Source organism: Nyctibius grandis, chromosome 4 (genome assembly GCF_013368605.1).
Source record: "Nyctibius grandis isolate bNycGra1 chromosome 4, bNycGra1.pri, whole genome shotgun sequence".
NCBI classification, from domain to species: domain Eukaryota; kingdom Metazoa; phylum Chordata; class Aves; order Nyctibiiformes; family Nyctibiidae; genus Nyctibius; species Nyctibius grandis.
The window spans coordinates 7,440,241-7,458,099 of record NC_090661.1 but is presented as its reverse complement, the minus strand read 5'-3'; the positions used below and the strand labels follow the sequence as shown (position 1 = coordinate 7,458,099).

Sequence of the window (17,859 nt, the reverse complement as noted above, 5' to 3'; positions counted from 1 at the left end):
AAAATTACAAGATTGGACCAGCTTTTCCCCTCTCACTTTCATGAAGGTATATATTTATATTTTCATCTAATTCAAAAGGTTGCTTAAGAGATGAAACAGTTCCAAACACAGATCGAGCACACAAGATTAATCGCTGTGTCAGGATAAGCATGCTCTGTAGTCAACAAAGTAAAAGGCATTAAATGCCATTTGCATGTAAGGGAAGCCAGGGCTATTACTCATTTGTGGTGTTGCTGTCTGAGGAAGAGCTTAAAGAGCATGCTGCTCTCCCTAAATAAACTCACATGATGGTTCTTGTGATAAATGTGGCTGGAATCCCAGGCCAATGAGAAAGACATCCACTGGAAGAACAGCCAATGCTCTGATTGACAAAAGAAGTCTGTTTATTTTTGTAGCAGAGATAATAAAAGTGTAGTATAAGCTGATGCTTTGACTTCAGGAGGACCAGCAGATGTCAGCACAACTCAAGCATAACTTTGGATTTTAGCGACACAACCTTCACGACAGTTATTAGAAAATAAAACACACTAAACAAATAGCAAGATTATACACCTTTATCAAATAAGTCTTCAGAAAACAACAGGTAACAGTATTCTTGATTAAATGTGACTCAATAAGCATGCAGGTCTTCCAAGTCTATCACAGAAGTAGGAAATTTATCCAAAACGCAACAAAAATACCAAGGAATAACACTTACTAAGATTTCAATTATAAAATCTCTTTTCCATAAATCTTGTTATATTGTAAAATTTTCATGTTCTGAGGGCAGATCTTGCATCAAGCAAACATAACTTCAATTCAACTTTATTTTTTTGGCAGCAGTCTCGCCATTCTCAGTTTGGGAACAGACACTCGAATTCATTTCATCTGCATCTAAACATTTACCTTAAAAACAAGCAAAAATAAAAAAAGGGGAGAGGGTTGTTGAAGTACCAGTCCAGTCCAATTACACACTGATAACAAATACAGCAAAATTATTCCAGTTGTGTTATACAGAAACCAACAAAACAGTACCATAACAATACTTTTACATATTTTTCAATGCTGTGATGGTTTAATAACACTTCAACAGTGAGGCTTGAATTCACAAGGATAACTTGATCTCAAATCCCAGTATCTTGGATGGGATCTGAACTCCTCAATGCCTTTGAACCCATTTCAGTGAACAGGACTGAATTTATCAGATGTAGCTGGGATAATCTATAGAAGATATAGCATTCACTATTAATACTGGAGAGCTTTATTAATACTGTATGTAAATTCACTGAGAACTTTTAGAGTGTTCTGCATAAAACATTCAAAACCATGATGTCCTGAACAAGAGAAGGAAAACTGAGGGATACGTAGAGATGGTGCACTCTACAAAACAGTATATGAAACGATGGTGAGTGGCTCAGGTTAAGTCACATGAAAATTTAGCACCTTGTACTTAAATGCAGTGAAAGACTGTTCAACAAGAACTTACCTGGATGACTAACAAGACTGAGCACAACATAGAATGAAGCGTAAAAACACAGTAGAATGATTAAGAATATTTCCATAATCATACTGAAAATTAATGTGAAAGTGAGCACATTAATCATGTGGATCATGATAAATGCCAATGGCTTTCATTAAACCACTAAACGATGAATGTGCTGTGTTTAATCAAAGCATGGAATATATACTAAGGATAAACAATGCGCATATACACTAACCAACATGCTTATTTCTAATTATTTCTCCTCCTTCTATCTCAATTTGCTCATATAGCCACTTGCGGTCACAGCGACATTCAGCTCCACACTTGTTGGACCCACACTTGGGGCAAGCATAGAAACATCCCAGGCAATCTTCATCAAGACAATCACAGAGGTCCATCCCACTGTAAAGCAGTAGTCCCTGGCTATCGTAGACTTTACTCTTGGCTGGTATAACTTGCCTGTATAATGAAAAACAACAGTTATTTCCATGTTAAAAAAAAGTCTATTTTGATGCCAAGCTGCTAATGGTTGTGGACAGAAGTTTGCTTTCTTTGGGTGTTCACTTTAACACTGTTAATTTAAAATATATATATATGTTATGGTATTTGACCACATTTCTCAGTCCTAATTGTCTCTCTGCTATAATGCTTTTGAAATAACATCAAGAATGGGAAGTTTCTATTTCTTCAATAGCACACTTACTCAACCACTTATGAATATTCTTAGTTATATGATGTAAACGTCAGATTACCTTTCAGATGATGTGAAATGCTCCCTTAATTTACTTTTCTTTTGTTAATGTGTAGCTGTAATTCAAAGGAGGTCATCTAGAATCATTAGGGTGTGCATATCCTAATTTAAAAGGGTTTTTTATGCTATAATCACTATCCATCTCTGTAACAGTTCTGTCGAACTGCAGAATCACAGAAAAACTGTTACGAAGGGACGTCTGGAAGTCACCTTGTCCGACCCTCTGTTCAAAGCCAGGTCAACTCAAATTAGGTTGCTTAGGGCTGCATCTAGTTGAGTTCTGAATAGCTCTAATGTCAGAGATGCCACAACGCTTGTGTTCCAGTGTTTTACTACATACATAGAAAAAGTTTTCCTAACATCTCATCAAAATTTCCCTGCTTGCAAACTGTACCCAAACAAAGTAGAAGAAACAAATAGAGGGGAAAAGAATGTGTGGTTTTGAACAGCACATCTAGTGTCTGTTTCTGTCTTGAAAGGTTAAACTTAGGTGGAGAGCAGGGGAAAGGTATTAATGTGATCTTTCTTGCATGTTTTAACAAATATTGTATGACTAGTTAAAGCTGGGACTTCTATCACTTTCCTATCAGGACAAGACTGAATTGGTCCCAACTTTAGTGGAAAATGACAGACAAAATTCAGCTGCACATACCTTTCTTCTGTAGAAAGTGTGATTTTTAAAATCAGTCACATTAGAAGGTTGTAATTTGTTATTTTGTTATCTAGTATCGTCCAACTTGGACACTAACTTTTAAAAAAAGGAAGGTAAGGTCCTAACTTGCACACTTTTGTTTACAACGTGCAATTACTGAGTTTATTGAAAGGCGACAACTCCAATATTTTAAGTGCAGTCTACTTGATCTTACTGAATTCAAATTTAGCCTATTATCAGAATTTCAGTTTATGTATAAATTAACAGCTTCATCTATGATCTGTGTAGTATTGTCATGTCTTACTAAATACTTGTTTGTATTCTAATTGCCTGACATATGCACTGTATGCTAACATTTTATCTTCTGTTTTGTTTATCTCAGTAATAAGAGTGAGCTTTAACATCCTCAAAAACAAAAACGCAATCCATAAACAGGCAAAATACAGGAAATATTATAGTGTTACAGGGACACAGGCCATCAAGGCTATATTATTTTGAAGTGAAAGTTAAAGATAATGTAAGTACAGGGAACAGCTCACCTATCTGAAACAAATGATGTATTTTTTGTTTGCAGCCTTCTTTTTTCCCTCTTACTGGTCTCAGGGGTAAATTCAGTCTGTCGTCCTGGATTAGTAAACTGTAGAGACTTTAAAGCCTTAGCTGTACGCCCCTGAACAAAGACAGAAAATCTCATTTAAATACAAATACAAACCTAAATTCATAAGAAAATGTCCAGTCGAGCCAGGATATTGTAATAACTTAGGTAAATTATTGACCTCAACTCTAAACACTGGATTTCCCAGGAGAAACAAGTCTTAATTTTTTTTTTTTATACTGGAGAACTGTTCCAGTCTCAAAACCCAACAATACAAGCTTTATAGTAGCAGTTTTAATCAATGCTTTCAAATTTTACCCCATCAGTCTCCTAATCATACTGACACGTAATTGAAAAATACAGTTGGGCAACAGCCCCTGGGCTGAAAGGAACAGCTCCTAGAAGGCAATTCTGCTTTGCTATAGGGTATATATGGATGAACTCTTGCCGATTTGGTTGCCCGCACTCTACTGATTCCCTGTATACATCTTGAACAATGCATCCAACAGCGCACAAGCTGTATTCCAAACTTAGCACTTAGAGCATTATCCTCCCACACCAGCACATTACTGCCCCTAAACCAAGGCCATGGCCTTCACAGCTCAGACACCACAAGAGTACACTTAATTCACCTCAATGCAGGTTCACTTGGTAATGAACTGCTAGAGAAAGTGGATTTTTTTTTTTTTTAAACTGAAGAGGGTAAACTAGAAGTTTATCTCAACATCCTTAGAAGCAACCTTTGCAGTGTCCAGTTTTAAGCACACGAGCTTGTTTTCTGTGAGGCTTGAGTAACAGCTTAAAATATCAGCAGCAGTTTGGTACTTACGTAAACTTAGGAGTTGTAAGTCACCCTAGCACACACAATCATTTGAATTTAGAAGGCCATAATATTTAATTGGGGAAGAGGATTTTTAAGGTCCTCCAAATAAAAGTTTAAATACAGTAAACTCCCACACATCTAAAAGACTACACCCTTTCATATTTCTATTAAAACCTTAGTTTCTTTATGTAGGACTTGTATGAAGCCCAGTTCCAATAGCTTGCAGAACTCGGGGAGGGTGGGAAAACTGATCCATATACATACGTCTGAATCAAGTTTTCTTCTTTGGCGATCTTCGGATTCAACATCCACGCTTCCGTTTATTATCTGCATACATTTGGGACAAAGCTTCCAACCAGGTACAAACTGTCTTCCAAACTTGGCACTTAGAAAAGCTGCATCATCTAAGTCAATTGCACGTAAGTTTTTCTTTGATAGCTTTCTGTGTATGTTAAAGGGATCACAACATGATTTTTGTAAGTCTTCAAATCTTTCAATGTAAATTTTTGCATGGTGGAAGCAGATTGTATTGTTCTCTGCAAGGGTTATTCCAGTCCTGAGCTGAAGTAACAGTAGATCAGATGAAGATACATCTTGCTTAGTCTTGAAGCCAGTGTGACGGGTATAATACGTCTTATGGCATTCATTGGTAGCTTGAAGCTGAACTCCAACTGAACAAGGATCCATTTTACTTTATCAGAACAACTTATTTCACTTATTTTGCCTAAAATGAATTCTTTGAAGTCTTTAGTAGTTTCTATGAAGATCGCCCTAGAGAAAGCATTAAAATCAATCAGATTTGTGCTGCAAACCTTTATCTGTAAGCTTGTCAGACTAGGTTTAAGTAATTTAAAAACATGTAAAGAAATTATAGCCTTCTAGCCTAAGAAAGACTGAAAATACACTGAATTTAATTCTGGAATTAAATCATACATCTCATACTCCTTTCAGAGGCATATTTTTCCAGCTACAAGTATCAATTTAAAGTGTCTAGTAGCATTACTTTCTCAAAAACAATCTGGAAGCAAGGCAGGAGGTGGATGAATTGTTCAGACAGCAGCCTTCTCTGGTCATCAGTTTCCTGGGGGCCCCCCTTGCTTGGCACAATCCCTGCTAGTTAAGACCAGCTGTGAAGGATGGCCCACAGGAAGAGACTGCTGATGACTGAACAATTCACCCATCCTGTTTCCAAGTAGTTTCAAGGGGAAAAGGCTGCTGAAGGTAGGCTGCACAGGCTGTCTGATGGCAGTTAGCAATTCACATCCAACAGTGCTTTCCTGTGTAGTGTTCCCATGTATACCAGGTGGAAGTCAACACACACAGAATCAACCTGAGCCTTTTCAAGAAACCAGCCTGTGGTATACACAAAGATGGGTGGCTCCTTCAAACTAAGGTAACTGGAACTGTGTATGATCAAAGCTTGCTGCAGCTGAGTCAACATTTTAACAGCAATTTAGCTAATACCAACTAACTCTATTCAAAGAAGTTTGTTATAGGCTATGCACTAAGCTTGCTTCAAATGCAAATGTGTACTTTTGACTGATGCCTGCTGTGGGAGGTGTGTGTGGATAAGGAAGCACACTAGGTCAATATAAAAGTGATTATCTGAACTTTTGAAATTTGCAGATGCATTAGAAGTCAGAACTCTTGCAAGATGTTCTAACTAAAAAATAACTTGTTTTCTGTAAAACAAAAAATAATGATTACACTGCTATCCTTGGCAGGCATCCGTTTTGACAAGTGACTACACTACCTGAAATATCACTATATTAAACAGAGTGAACACATGTCAAGTCTATCACCACAGTTTGTTTGAACAGTGTGCTGGTGACATAAGTTATGTCTCTCATCCACTTGATTTGTAAGAATCCTTGGTAGAATCTTCAGAGGCATTTCTTCCCTCCTCCCCTTTGGAGGACACACAGCTTTTTGCCTTTGAATTATCTTTGGTGGAAATAGGAGAGAGCTTCAAAAACCCAGTACTTAAATGAAGGCCTGTATTTGCACCTGTGAAATCATTAATTAGTATTTACTGCACCAAAGACAATAACCTAACGCAGAAGACAGCGATGAGGATCAGCAAAGCGCTTGTGCAAAATAAGCCTGCTGCACCAGCAGAGATTCAGCAAGGATTTTCTAGCTTCTTGCTGCAAGTAGGAACAAAGGATGGAGGAAGCTACAGTTTAGACAGGCAGCACTGGGTTGTAAGAAGTCGAAGCGAAAGAACAGTCCTGAATTTGCAGATGTGACCCCGTCTGTGAATGCAATATGCTGGATGTTCAGCAGATGCACGGCGCTGCACGTCAGACCCTCATCCAAACGGTGACGGCCCCAGCCAGGGCTGCGCGCTGAGGGCCGTGCGTTAGTCCCAACGGCCGCCCGGCCGCCCGCTTGCTTCTGCCGAGGCTACTGACCCTCGCAGAGGCCGGCTTACCAGGCCGCCCGGGCGGAGAGCAGGGCGGGAGGCGAGCGGCGGGCCTGCCCGCCACCGAGGGCGGCTGGGCGCCACCGGGAAGGGCTCTCTGAAGCCCAGGCGCGGCCCCGGGCCGCCCGACGGCTCCTCCCAGGCGCGGCCCGGCTGCTCCGCAGGGCCTGGCGCGGTGCCGCCGCGGCTCGTCGCCTCACACCGCCCCTCCCGCTGGCGGCCGAGCACCCCGCGTCCCCTTGGGCGGCAGGAGGTTACCCCAGTACCTTGCCGTCGACCTTCTTCCGCCGTTGTGACACGACGCCGGCACCCGCCTTCTGCGTTCCCTCGGTAACGGCGGCGCTGCCCGTTGCGGCCATCAACCGCCGCCCGCCTCACCATAGAGCAGCGGTTCCGCCGAGCGGCGCGGAGCGGCACTTCCGGCTGGAGGCGGGGCACGGAGGACGCGGAGAGGTGGTGTCACGTGACCAAGAGCGAGCCGGGTGGGGCTCGCGGTGCGCATGCGCTGAGCGCCTCCTCAGAGGCGGGAGCGAGGCGAGGCGAGGCGGGGCGAGGCGGGGCGGGGCGGGCTGAGCTGAGGCGGTGCCATGCTGAGGCAGCCGTAGGCTCTGGTTGCGATTGCCCGTACCCTCGGAGGCCGGTCTGTGGGAGTCGTGGGGTGGGTTAGGCACAGACTGGCGAGGAGGGGCCCTTCTGCAGCGTCGTCGCTCCTAGGCGTGGATGGGGCTGAGAAGGCGGTGGTCGGGGTGCGGCGGCTTGGCCGGGGGCGCGGCTGGGAGATGGGGAGGGAAGAGCAGGCGTCCTCGGTGGGGCCTGCTGGGGGAAAAGGACCGGGGGACAGTGGTTCAGTTTTGGGCCCCTCGCTGCAAGAAAGACATTGATGTGCTGGAGCGAGTCCAAAGAAGAGCAACGAAGCTGGTGAAGGGTTTAGAGCACAAGTCTTGTGAGGAGCGGCTGAGGGAACTGGGCTTGTTTAGCCTGGAGAAAAGGAGGCTGAGGGGGGACCTTATCACTGTCTACAGCTACCTGAAAGGAGGTTGTGGAGAGGTGGGTGTTGGTCTCTTCTCCCAAATAACAAGCGATAGGACAAGAGGAAACGGCCTCAAGCTGCGCTAGGGGAGGTTTAGATTGGATGTCAGGAAAAATTTCTTCACTGAAAGGGTTGTCAGGCATTGGACCAGGCTGCCCAGGGAAGTAGTGGAGTCACCATCCCTGGAGGTATTTCAAAGACGAGTAGATGCGTTGCTTAGGGATAGGGTTTAGTGGTGGACTTGGCAGTATTAGGTTAACAGTTGGACTCAGTGATCTTAAAGGTCCTTTGAACCAAAATGATTCTATGATTCTGTGATTTCAGGGGCTGTTTGGCTTGTCGCGAAGGGCCAGTGCAGTGCCCAGCGAGTGAAATGCCATACCCAAAGAAGCGCTTGCTCTGAGGGCAAACTGCGGCCCATCGTGTATTGGAATCAGCGAAGGCACTGGAGACACATCAGGCTTCAAGCTGGAATTGAAGCTGTGCAAATCCCTCTCCTCTCCCAACGAAAGTCGGTGAAACAAAGGGCCGTGCCCCCCGTGCCTGCTGCCCCCCCCCCCAGCCCCTGAAACCAGTGCTACTGAAAATGTTATTTATTTTAAATAAAGCAAAAGTCTTGAAAATCTGTTGCTTCATTTAGGAAAAAACGGGGAGTTTCTTGGTCACTAGAATGCCTCTCAAAAGTCTTGTTTACTTTTTTTTTTTTTTTTAAATTCTGAATTGTTTCCAGGACAATGGCTCTTTCCGGGGAGGAGGTATGAAATTTTGACTGTTATTTGTTTGTTCTCCAGCTAGATAGTGACACCCACACCCTACTTATTCTTGGAATTTTTGGAACAATAATGATAATAATCAGAACACAGGTGTTCTAGTAAGTACCTTGAATTTATAACACTGATGTTGATTTCAAATTGTAATGATGTTAGTGATGCCTAAAAGGAGGCCTTAAGTTACCACTTATACCTATAGAAAGCTTTTGTTTGTTTATCTATTTCTGTTTAGAATTTTAGAGTTTACAAGAACCAAGTGCTGGATGAGAGTATCTTTCTTCTATTTCTGTCAGGTTGCTCTCTTTCTGGACTGGATTCAACACAGAATTTTTTAGAGGATGTGACTGTTTCCAAACCTCTCAAAAGGCAGGATAGTCTTTTGAAGACCTCATCAATGAGATGTGACATGCAGACTTGTTTGGCACTGGGCTGCTCTACCCATGTTGCTCTTGTCCTGCACAATAGCTGCGTATTGCTGAGTTATGACACAATGAGACAAAAAAGGTCTGTGAACTCATCTGCTGTATGTTTCTGCTCACTCAGAGCTATTGCCCATAGTACATCAGTATATCAAAGCCTGATAACATTAGCAAAAAATTAAGGCCGCCCAGTTAGTCACACTAGAGGCTTAAGTTCCCTCCCCAATTGTTTATAACTAAATAATTACTAACTGGCTTTCCAGCAGATTTTCAGTGGATGGTAATAGTAAGAAAGCTGAGTTATAGTCAGAGCGAATACACAAAGGCATGGCATGAACCTAAAAAAATAATTTTAATGAGCCATAGAAACTAATATTAGTAGCAGAACAGAGTGTAATACAATACTCGTTACTTGGGGCTTGACACAGCTGATGGATAATATGGTAGCAGATGACACTTCTTTCTAAACAAATAAATGATTTTGGTACTGAGCTAGGGTAGTGGTTAGTGCAATAGAAGCCAGTCTTGATTCACTGTAAATATTTGGGTGTAGATCTAGGTGGTTAAAGTTGCGATTCAAACAGCTTTTGGGTCTCGTTTCATTGGAAGCGTTCTTAAGCTGGAGCTGTGTCAGAATCTTGGATTTGGCAAATACTAGCCAAGCCTGAAAGAAACTAAATTTGCCTTAAAGGGCAAAACAACTGGCTTGAAATATGTAGCCAACTTAAGCTAAAAGAGTTAAAAATACATGACTTCCTTGAGGCCTAGCAGTGTTTTTTTATGGTCTGCTATATTTTACCATTAGAAAAAAAAATGTTAGCATAATGAAGTACTGAAGCCAGCTGGGCACAAATGTTAGATACAGCACGGAAGATCCAAAGCAGCAAAGTGGGGAGTTTTCTCTTGCAGTCTGTTATTCACAGTAGCCTTTGTAAGTACTGGTAAAGAGATCAGTGAAAGGATATTTTTCAGGTAAAAATATGATTTTGAAATTGTCTGTATGCCTTTAAAATGCAAAACTCTAAATCAGGATGTCTTTTCATCTAACTTTTTGCAACAGTGGTGTAGAATTGGTGAAATACTTGTCTGAAAATAATTAAAAGCCCGTGGAAGTGGGAAATAATTTTATACTTGCTTCAGGAGATACCCAGGATTCTAAAGCACAGGAATATAAAGTTTCAAGTGTAATGTGACAGTAGCAGCATGTAGGCTGTGCCGTTTTCCGTTTCTCCATCTGACCGTTAAAGGAAGCCATTATAAATTCCATATATATTGCTTAAGTCATGCATTGACTCAGTGATGACAGAGAGACTGCAAAGTGCTGTCATTCAAAGGAGCCTTCAATAAGGCTTCCTCTGCTGACTTGTACTGCTTAGGATGAAATGTGTGGATTTAATGAAGGGGAATAATTCATGAGAGAACATACTTGAGATACAGGTTGTGACATCGATTTGTGTTAAATAAATATAGGAAGAGCAGTGAGGTGTGTGTATTCACTTTTTCAGTCTTAGTGCCGATCTGTGAGGCTGATGATTGTATAGGGCTAGATACAGATTTCAGGTTATCTGAGTGTTAACTTGTAACATGTCTGCCATCCATGGATTTAGGCTGGTTTTGGTTGATCACATTAGCTTTTATCTATGTAAATGGAATAGTGCCTTAATGAGGGAGAAGTTTGGAGTTTAGAGTAAAAGGATTCTAGATATGGAAGATGAAGGGTAATAGGATCATGAGCTAGACCAGATGCAGTAAAAATATTCCTACATATTTTTGGTAATACTGGGCTGGGGTTTAGATTTTTTTCTTTGCCAATGCAGGTTGACTGCACATGCCATTTTCATACATAAGTGCATCTGAAAACTGTCAAAGCTTGTGCTGCAAAGGAATATGTATGTCAAGGTAATTTTTAATAGATTTCGTGTTGAAGAGTAGAAGTCATACTCTCTGACTCCAGTTTTGGTGTGCTTGCTAAGATTCAGTGATTAGTGTGTGCGTCAGTTCACTCACATGTAAAATTGAATAAAGTGGTATTGACATATATCATCACTTAAAAATTGCTATGTCTTTCTATTGCCCCGATTTTCCAGCATTTGAAGCTGTAACAGATTTTTTACTGACCTGCAAAACTGGGATAGGCTCAGAAGAAAGACGATATTAGCACCGTATTCAATACAGTACAAATTCCAGGTAGCTCAGGTCAATTTCAAAGATAATCAAGTGAAAATTTTTACAGGAGAGGATTACCCGAGAAAGCACAAAAAGTAAGTCTTTTGGTAGTTTTTCCTCTGGGAGCACTACCTGGATTTTAAGTTTTTTGTAACTTTACCTCACATGTGAACAGCATTGTTTTAAGAGCTTACAGCTGATCCATAAAAAACTTCCAGAAATTCAGTTTAACTAAATAATATCCAGGTAGACTGGCCTAGAAACCAGCAACATGCTGTTAAGGGTCAAAGATTTGAGTTAATTACTTCTGTAAGCTAAGCAAATTTGAGAATGCTGCTGGGTTGTTGTTTTTTTTTTTTTTTAAAGTGAAACAGATTAAGATACTCCATTAGTGCAGAACCTTTTGTATATCATGAAGTGTCTCTGTTAAACTTAAGTGTTAAATGAAAACAAAATTTGCATATTTTTATATTTGGCATATTTGATAAGGGAAAAACCATCTAATTTAGGTTATATACTTTCGTTACAACCAGAGATTGTGTTTCTTTTCTTCAGAGTTTTTAGGCAAACATCTCTATGTGTGTAGCTCCTAGCAAATGTGCTGGAACACTAAGTAGACATAGATGTCTGCTTTGAGTTTTTCTATGAAGTATTCTCATGTACTCTTTCAAAAACATAAAGTCAGAGTGATTGTAGCAGGGAAAGAGAAAGAAAAAAAGCTGACAGCTTTGTTAGGGAGTGTTTAGGCATAAATGGAAAAAAGAAAACCTTTACTATCAAGGAATACCCCAGCAAATTCAGTGTGAAGTGGCAAAATTCTGTGTGAGGTGCACTTCAGATCCATTGAAGATGCGTAAGGAGGAGGAAGACTCGAGGCAGAAAGGGGGCTGTATCAGTTGAAAGGGCTATTGTGAATTACTAGGCTCTTGATAATAAAAAATAAAGATTTGATGGGAGAAAGCAGGTGACAAATTTGGAGTAAATCCTAAGATGTGTTTGGAAGCTGCCACTCTTCTTACACCTTATATATTCGTTTATGCTGTGGGGATCCTCAGCTCAGGGGACTTCTTCTTTTGTGACTGATCATTACAGTCTGGGAATAAGTATTAGCCTGTTTAAATATTGCTTGTGGAACAAAAACATTAGTTTGTGGGAGGGTGAAAGAAAAGGACCTTAAGAGAATTTATTATGTTGCCATTACATTTATGTTGTCCAACTGATTTTTTTTTTCTTTTGTGTTGCCATTTGTTAAGTTGTCTTGTCTTTACAAAGACCTACAGTTCAGTTAAATGACACCTAAATAAATACATTTTATTACAAATAAGAGTAAGTGTTGATTTCACGCTTCCGCCCACATAAACTCAAATACAAGCTTAAAGACATTCACTAAAGCATAAACAGAGTTGTAAATAAGTAGCCCACATGAGTTTTTCCTTGTAAAAAATGTGATGCAGAGTGCTGCATTTTATCTAAGAGTCACGACAGAACTGTTTCTTTCACACCAAATCTTAAAGTTGCCAAAAGTCTGGATATCACTGTAAAGCTAATGGTTTAAAAAGAAAAATCTTAAAAAGTACTTCAGGATATTTTGTAACATGATAATAAGTTTTATTTTGTAAGATATGGCTATAAAAGCATGCGTGCACTGGCTTAAATCACTTTCTGGCCTGGTTGTGGTTTGTTTTTATTTTAATTTGACAATGTTATAAATCTTATGGATTATTTTCAAAATTTGCATTTAAATTTTGATCCTCAAATGTTGAATATTTGGATTCATATCATGCTGCATTTTTTGAGTAATATATTTCTATTCCACCAGGCTGGAAAAAAACCTAAAAGGCCCTCCACATTTTGATTCTCTTTGTCACAATGAGAATCATCTGCTTTGCTGGCATCTGACTTTGGGATGCCTCTTTGGGAATCTTTTGCCCTTTCTAGGCTGATTTCTTGATAGTCTTTATAAATTTATTGCCTGGAACGTTCTGTCTGTCTGCTCAGTGAGATCTTTTTTTTTTTTTTTTTTGTCTTGAGCAGCATTTTGGCTGCCACTTCAATCTGCTCCTCTTGTTTGAGCCACTTCACAGATGATGTAGCATCGCCCTGTTACTATACTGTGTTCTTTGCTTCGAGGCTGAAGGGAACGTGCTTAGAAACATGGATGTCTGCTGTCCTTTGGAATTGGTGCAGTGTCTCTCTGCCAGGTTTGTATCTCGTTAGAAAGCCCCAGTAGATAGCATTTTGTTCTAACATTTGTGTCTCAAATGGTGCTGATTTTCAGGAGAAGTTTTCTTTATCCGTCTGTAAAGGTATTGAATTTATTTCTGATTCAGAGAGCAGGGACATTAGATTTTGCTGTTATTAAAAGCAGTATCATTCAGCCTCTTTTGGCCTCTTAGAGAGCAACTAATGCTTGCACAGACCTAAGACCAGTTAATGCTTACTCACTGGTAACGGGTTAGGGTGTTCAAGGAATTTAGGATTTGACCTTTGCTAAGAAAAATGTCCTCTCCATGCTTGGTTTGGTGGGAAATGACGGTGGTTAATCTGACAGTAGGCGAATTAAATACAAATGGGGAAACTACTGTTTTTGTATTGGTGTACACTCAAGCATTTGGCTTGAGTTTACACTCACTTATTTGGCATCTGTTACTTCTTCCCAATGCACTCTTATGTTCAAGGAAGCAAATAGCACAGATAATAAATATGTGCCTGTGAGTGGGCATTGTGTCTGAATGTAAGTGTGGGTTTATGGGTCATACATCATCCCAGGAAGCCTCATATGATTGTTTCCTGTTAAATGGTATGGCTTGATTTGTGGTTATTCTACATTTCTTTTATGCTGTCTGCCACAGAGAACAAGCTCTAGGCTGTCTGAACTGAACACTAAAGTTGAGGAGAAGAAATGGACAGATCAGCATTCAGATCTAGGAGTGTTGGTTGTATAGCTGCCACCAGCTATTGACAAGGACTGTAGTTAGGTCCTAATTTTGGAAAAGCTATCCAGCACAAATTGCTAGCAGTGATTGTTAGCTGTATCTTGGAAACTCTTGTGTATGGTATTGTCTGTAAAGTGAGAAATTTTCCAGTGATATTTTTATTGAAGGAAAATTTTACTCTGTTGACATGGTTATACTGGCATAAAAGTGTTTCTGCTACTATGGGTAGCTGATACATAGAAGGATGTTTTCCAGGGCAAATCACACCTGTCTTAACAGTCATCAATTTGTGATCTTATTGAGGAGGTCCGAAACAGTAACACTTAGAGAAGCTGAATGACTTGCTGAAATCCTGAAGTGGTTCAGTAGCAAAGTAAGAATAGCGCCTAGCAGGTCTCAGTGTAGACTTATGTCCCTGAGGGCACCTGTGCAAGGTTCTATTGGTGCAGTTGTACTGGTATAATTCATATGGGAAACATATTTTAGTATAGCTTCTTGCTTTAGTGAGGCCCTGCTGCAAGAGTACCTTTGCTTGCTAAGCTTGCTGTTCCTAACACATCAGTTCCACCGCACTTCCTCAGTTACACTCACGGAACAGTGAGTCCTGAAATCCTTGTGACAAGGAATGTCAGAAACTCTTATGTTTGACTCTCAAGTGTGTTGCATGACTTCTTATCAAACACAAAATCTTGGCATTAAAAAGGTCAGTGCAGCTGGGTGTATGCATAAACCAAAAAGAAATGTATCTGTGAGCTTACATTTTTTTCAGTCCTCATCTGTTACAGGGGTTGGGCTCTACACAAAATTCTGTATTCTGCAGTTCTACAGCATTCTGCTCCATGACTCACTGTACCTCAAACTTTTCTATCAATCGTAGCTGTGGGTGTTCATTTCTCCAAGACCTCTGAAGAGCAGAGCTAAAAAAGGGCAATAGTTGATAAATCACGTGAAAAGTTTGGTAGGCAGGATACTCTCCCCATTCCCAACACTTATGGCCTCCTTTACATGTACATGATAAACTGACTACCTGAATGCCGAAGTTCACACCTTGTATACAGATAATAGAGGGTCTCATCTGCACTGCAGACCAAGAACATTCTCCACTGTGCTTGGTGTGGTCTCTGGTTGTCCAAACTGAGGGACCTGCTGGAATGTGTGACAGCTCTTACCATGTCTGGGTTTATTTGAAAGAGAAAAATGGGATGGTGGCCACCTATGCAGTCAGGATCTGGTAGCTGGGAAGTGCTTGCAGAGCCCACGGTTGTGCTTAAAGAAATGTGGGTAGGACTGAGTTACATACATTAATTCTAGTTACTTAGTATTGATAATTGTGTAGTGACACTAACTGTGAAGTATGCTAATGGTAAGACTTCTCAGGCTTATGGAGGAGGGAGTTAAAAGGCTGATATTTCAGACATTTGAAATGAATATTCTCCTTTCTGTACATGTTTTGTTTTGTTTTCCTGTCTTTATTATCCTCCAGCTATAGGAGACAAACTTTTGGGCCATTTGTCATCTTGAATTCATGTCATTTTAAGTATATAAATGTTTCACTGGAACATTTCCTTATTTATTCACTTTAATGGACTGTGACCAAAATGTTATTTTCCTTTTATGTGATTTCCTTTTCTTTTCTATAATCTCTATGTTCATGGTGTTTCATATTGCTTTATTTTCATTTATTTCGAAGCTTATGCATATTATGTTCATACAGCCTTTTTATGGTACTGTATTATAATGAGTGGAAGAGTTTTTGAAGTCTCTATGACTCTTATTCTAAATGATAAGCATGCATTTACTTACTTTCTAATGCTTTCTATAGATTATGAAATATTAAGAAGTTCTTGGAAAAGCCCCTAGCATGTCAAAAGTTTTCAGCTTTGTATAAGTGTCTTATTGAAAACATAAGTCATTTAAGTTATAAAAAAAGAAGAGCAAATGCAAGAGGTTACTTATTCTTCTGTTGTTGCAAACAAATGGGTGTTAGGAAACTTGTCCAGAAAATAGTTCAGCAAATAGGTTATGAGTGACATAGGCTGAGGAAATTTCTCCCTCAAAGGGCTGCCCTGTATGGTTAATAATTTATAGCATCTTGGAAATTCTCCACTGGAATTGATATAATATTGTTATGTGTTGATCTGACTGGAGAGATGCTTTTAATATGGATTTTAATCTGAATCTTCTCAAAATGCAGAGAGACTTGAAAGACCCTAGTGTGCAGGCTCGTCCTGTCTCAGATTAGTGGCTTCTCAAGTAAGAGACATGCAATGGAACCACAGTTTTCTGTCTCAGAAGAATATCTTCTCATAAATTAATGTTTTTTTTTTTTAAATCTGATATATTTATCAGATGTCTCTGAATGCAAGTGCTTTTTCTTTTAGTAGCCACAAACTCTTTGGTGTGGTATAATGCAGTGAAGTACACAGAAGCCTCTGCTTTGTTCGGTGTTTGTTCCCATGAGGTAACTTGTACTCTACACAGTGTTTCATTCTTTTGGTGGCTCTTTGCTGAAGGAGGGGGAAGCTAATTTTGTGAAGTGAAATATGGTCACTGTGTACTGTGCTTGGATTAGGGGGAGTATTGTGGAGTTAGGTCAAACTTGTATTTAACAGTTTGCTTTCAGTGCGGTTTTGTGTCTTAGCACTGATTTTTTTTTTTTTAAATAGTGGAAAGCATCAAAAAATAATGGGAAACATATAAAAAAAAGTAGAAGAAAGATTCTGTGTTTGTGGAGAATAGATTATTTATGCCACCAAGTAGGATGGGTATTAATTATTTTTACTTGTCTTTACTCTCTGGATAGCACCATGACTAACAGAAAAGCAGTAATGTGCTATGTTATAGTCTTTTACATAGAAAAACTGTATATACTATTAAGTCCTTTCCAGGCTCTTGTCTCCCCAAGCACCAAATGATGTCTCAACTATCTTTTTTAAGCAGAAGCACAAGCAGGCAGATGCCTGTACAGTGCAACCCTGTGGGAAAACTTTTTGAGCTTTGCAAAACATTTATCTCTGAGAAGCTAAAGCAGATGTTAGGGCAGAAAGAATTCATGCCAGAACTTAGTAAGATAGAAGAGAAGGGGAAAAGGTTAGGGAGGAAAACACAAAAAGAGAGGAGACTAGGCAGGACTGGGGCAGAATAAATGGAGAAACACTGGACTGAGAACCTAAGTTTGATATGAACTGAGAATGTAAGATAGTAAGACTCAAGGATTTGGGAAGAAAGAATGGAAGGAGAAAGATGCGAACAGCAAAAAAGGCAGAAGCAAAAGAAAGTATGGTAACAGAAGAGATCAGAGCTCTGAAGTTAGTGCAATTTTTTCCCCTCCAGTTAATTTCACTTGGTAAATTTATAATGTATGAGAAATCTGCCTTTGGTCCTTCTGGCAGTCAAGGTACACAGGTTTCTTGAAATAGGGGAAATAGCAGGAAAGTAAAATGTTTTAACTTTAGGAAGCAAGTATAAGAAAATCCAGTACAATGATTGCTTTCCCTTTAGTTTACGAAGTAGCAGTCATTTGTCGAGTACATGGTGCAGAATACCCTCCTGGTCACATACTGTGCAGCTTTTTCTGTTTTTGCACAATCCTCTGAACACTGAGAGCACAGAATATAGGCATGTAAGAATTAAAACATTAGATAGGACCAGCGGTCTTGTTATTTTATCAAAACAATTACTTCAAGAAAAGACAAGGCAGCATGATTTGCACAGCATTTTGAAATAATTTGAGAGTTTGGCTCACAAACTGAAGCAAACAAGTTTAAATTGGCATGTAATAATAATGCATGCCCAGAACTGGGGCGGGGGGGGGGGGAAACCCCACACTA

At 40.0% G+C, this 17,859-nt stretch overlaps 1 protein-coding gene across 2 annotated transcripts; it reads right to left on the bottom strand.

The window, feature by feature from the left end:
• Positions 1 to 540: 540 nt before the first annotated feature.
• Positions 541 to 7,120, bottom strand: ARL14EP (ADP ribosylation factor like GTPase 14 effector protein). 2 transcript variants are annotated; one of them, XM_068399143.1, is made up of 5 exons: positions 6,975 to 7,120; positions 4,548 to 5,054; positions 3,405 to 3,535; positions 1,698 to 1,921; positions 541 to 885 (listed from the first exon to the last, which is right to left on the bottom strand). In XM_068399143.1, exons 2-5 carry the CDS (start codon positions 4,968 to 4,970, stop codon positions 794 to 796), a joined length of 870 nt encoding a protein of 289 aa, XP_068255244.1. In that variant the 5' UTR covers positions 4,971 to 5,054; positions 6,975 to 7,120; the 3' UTR covers positions 541 to 793. The 2 variants fall into 2 exon arrangements, with proteins under 2 accessions (XP_068255244.1, XP_068255245.1); XM_068399144.1 differs by having other exon boundaries at positions 792 to 1,921.
• Between the last annotated feature and the right edge of the window lie 10,739 nt (positions 7,121 to 17,859).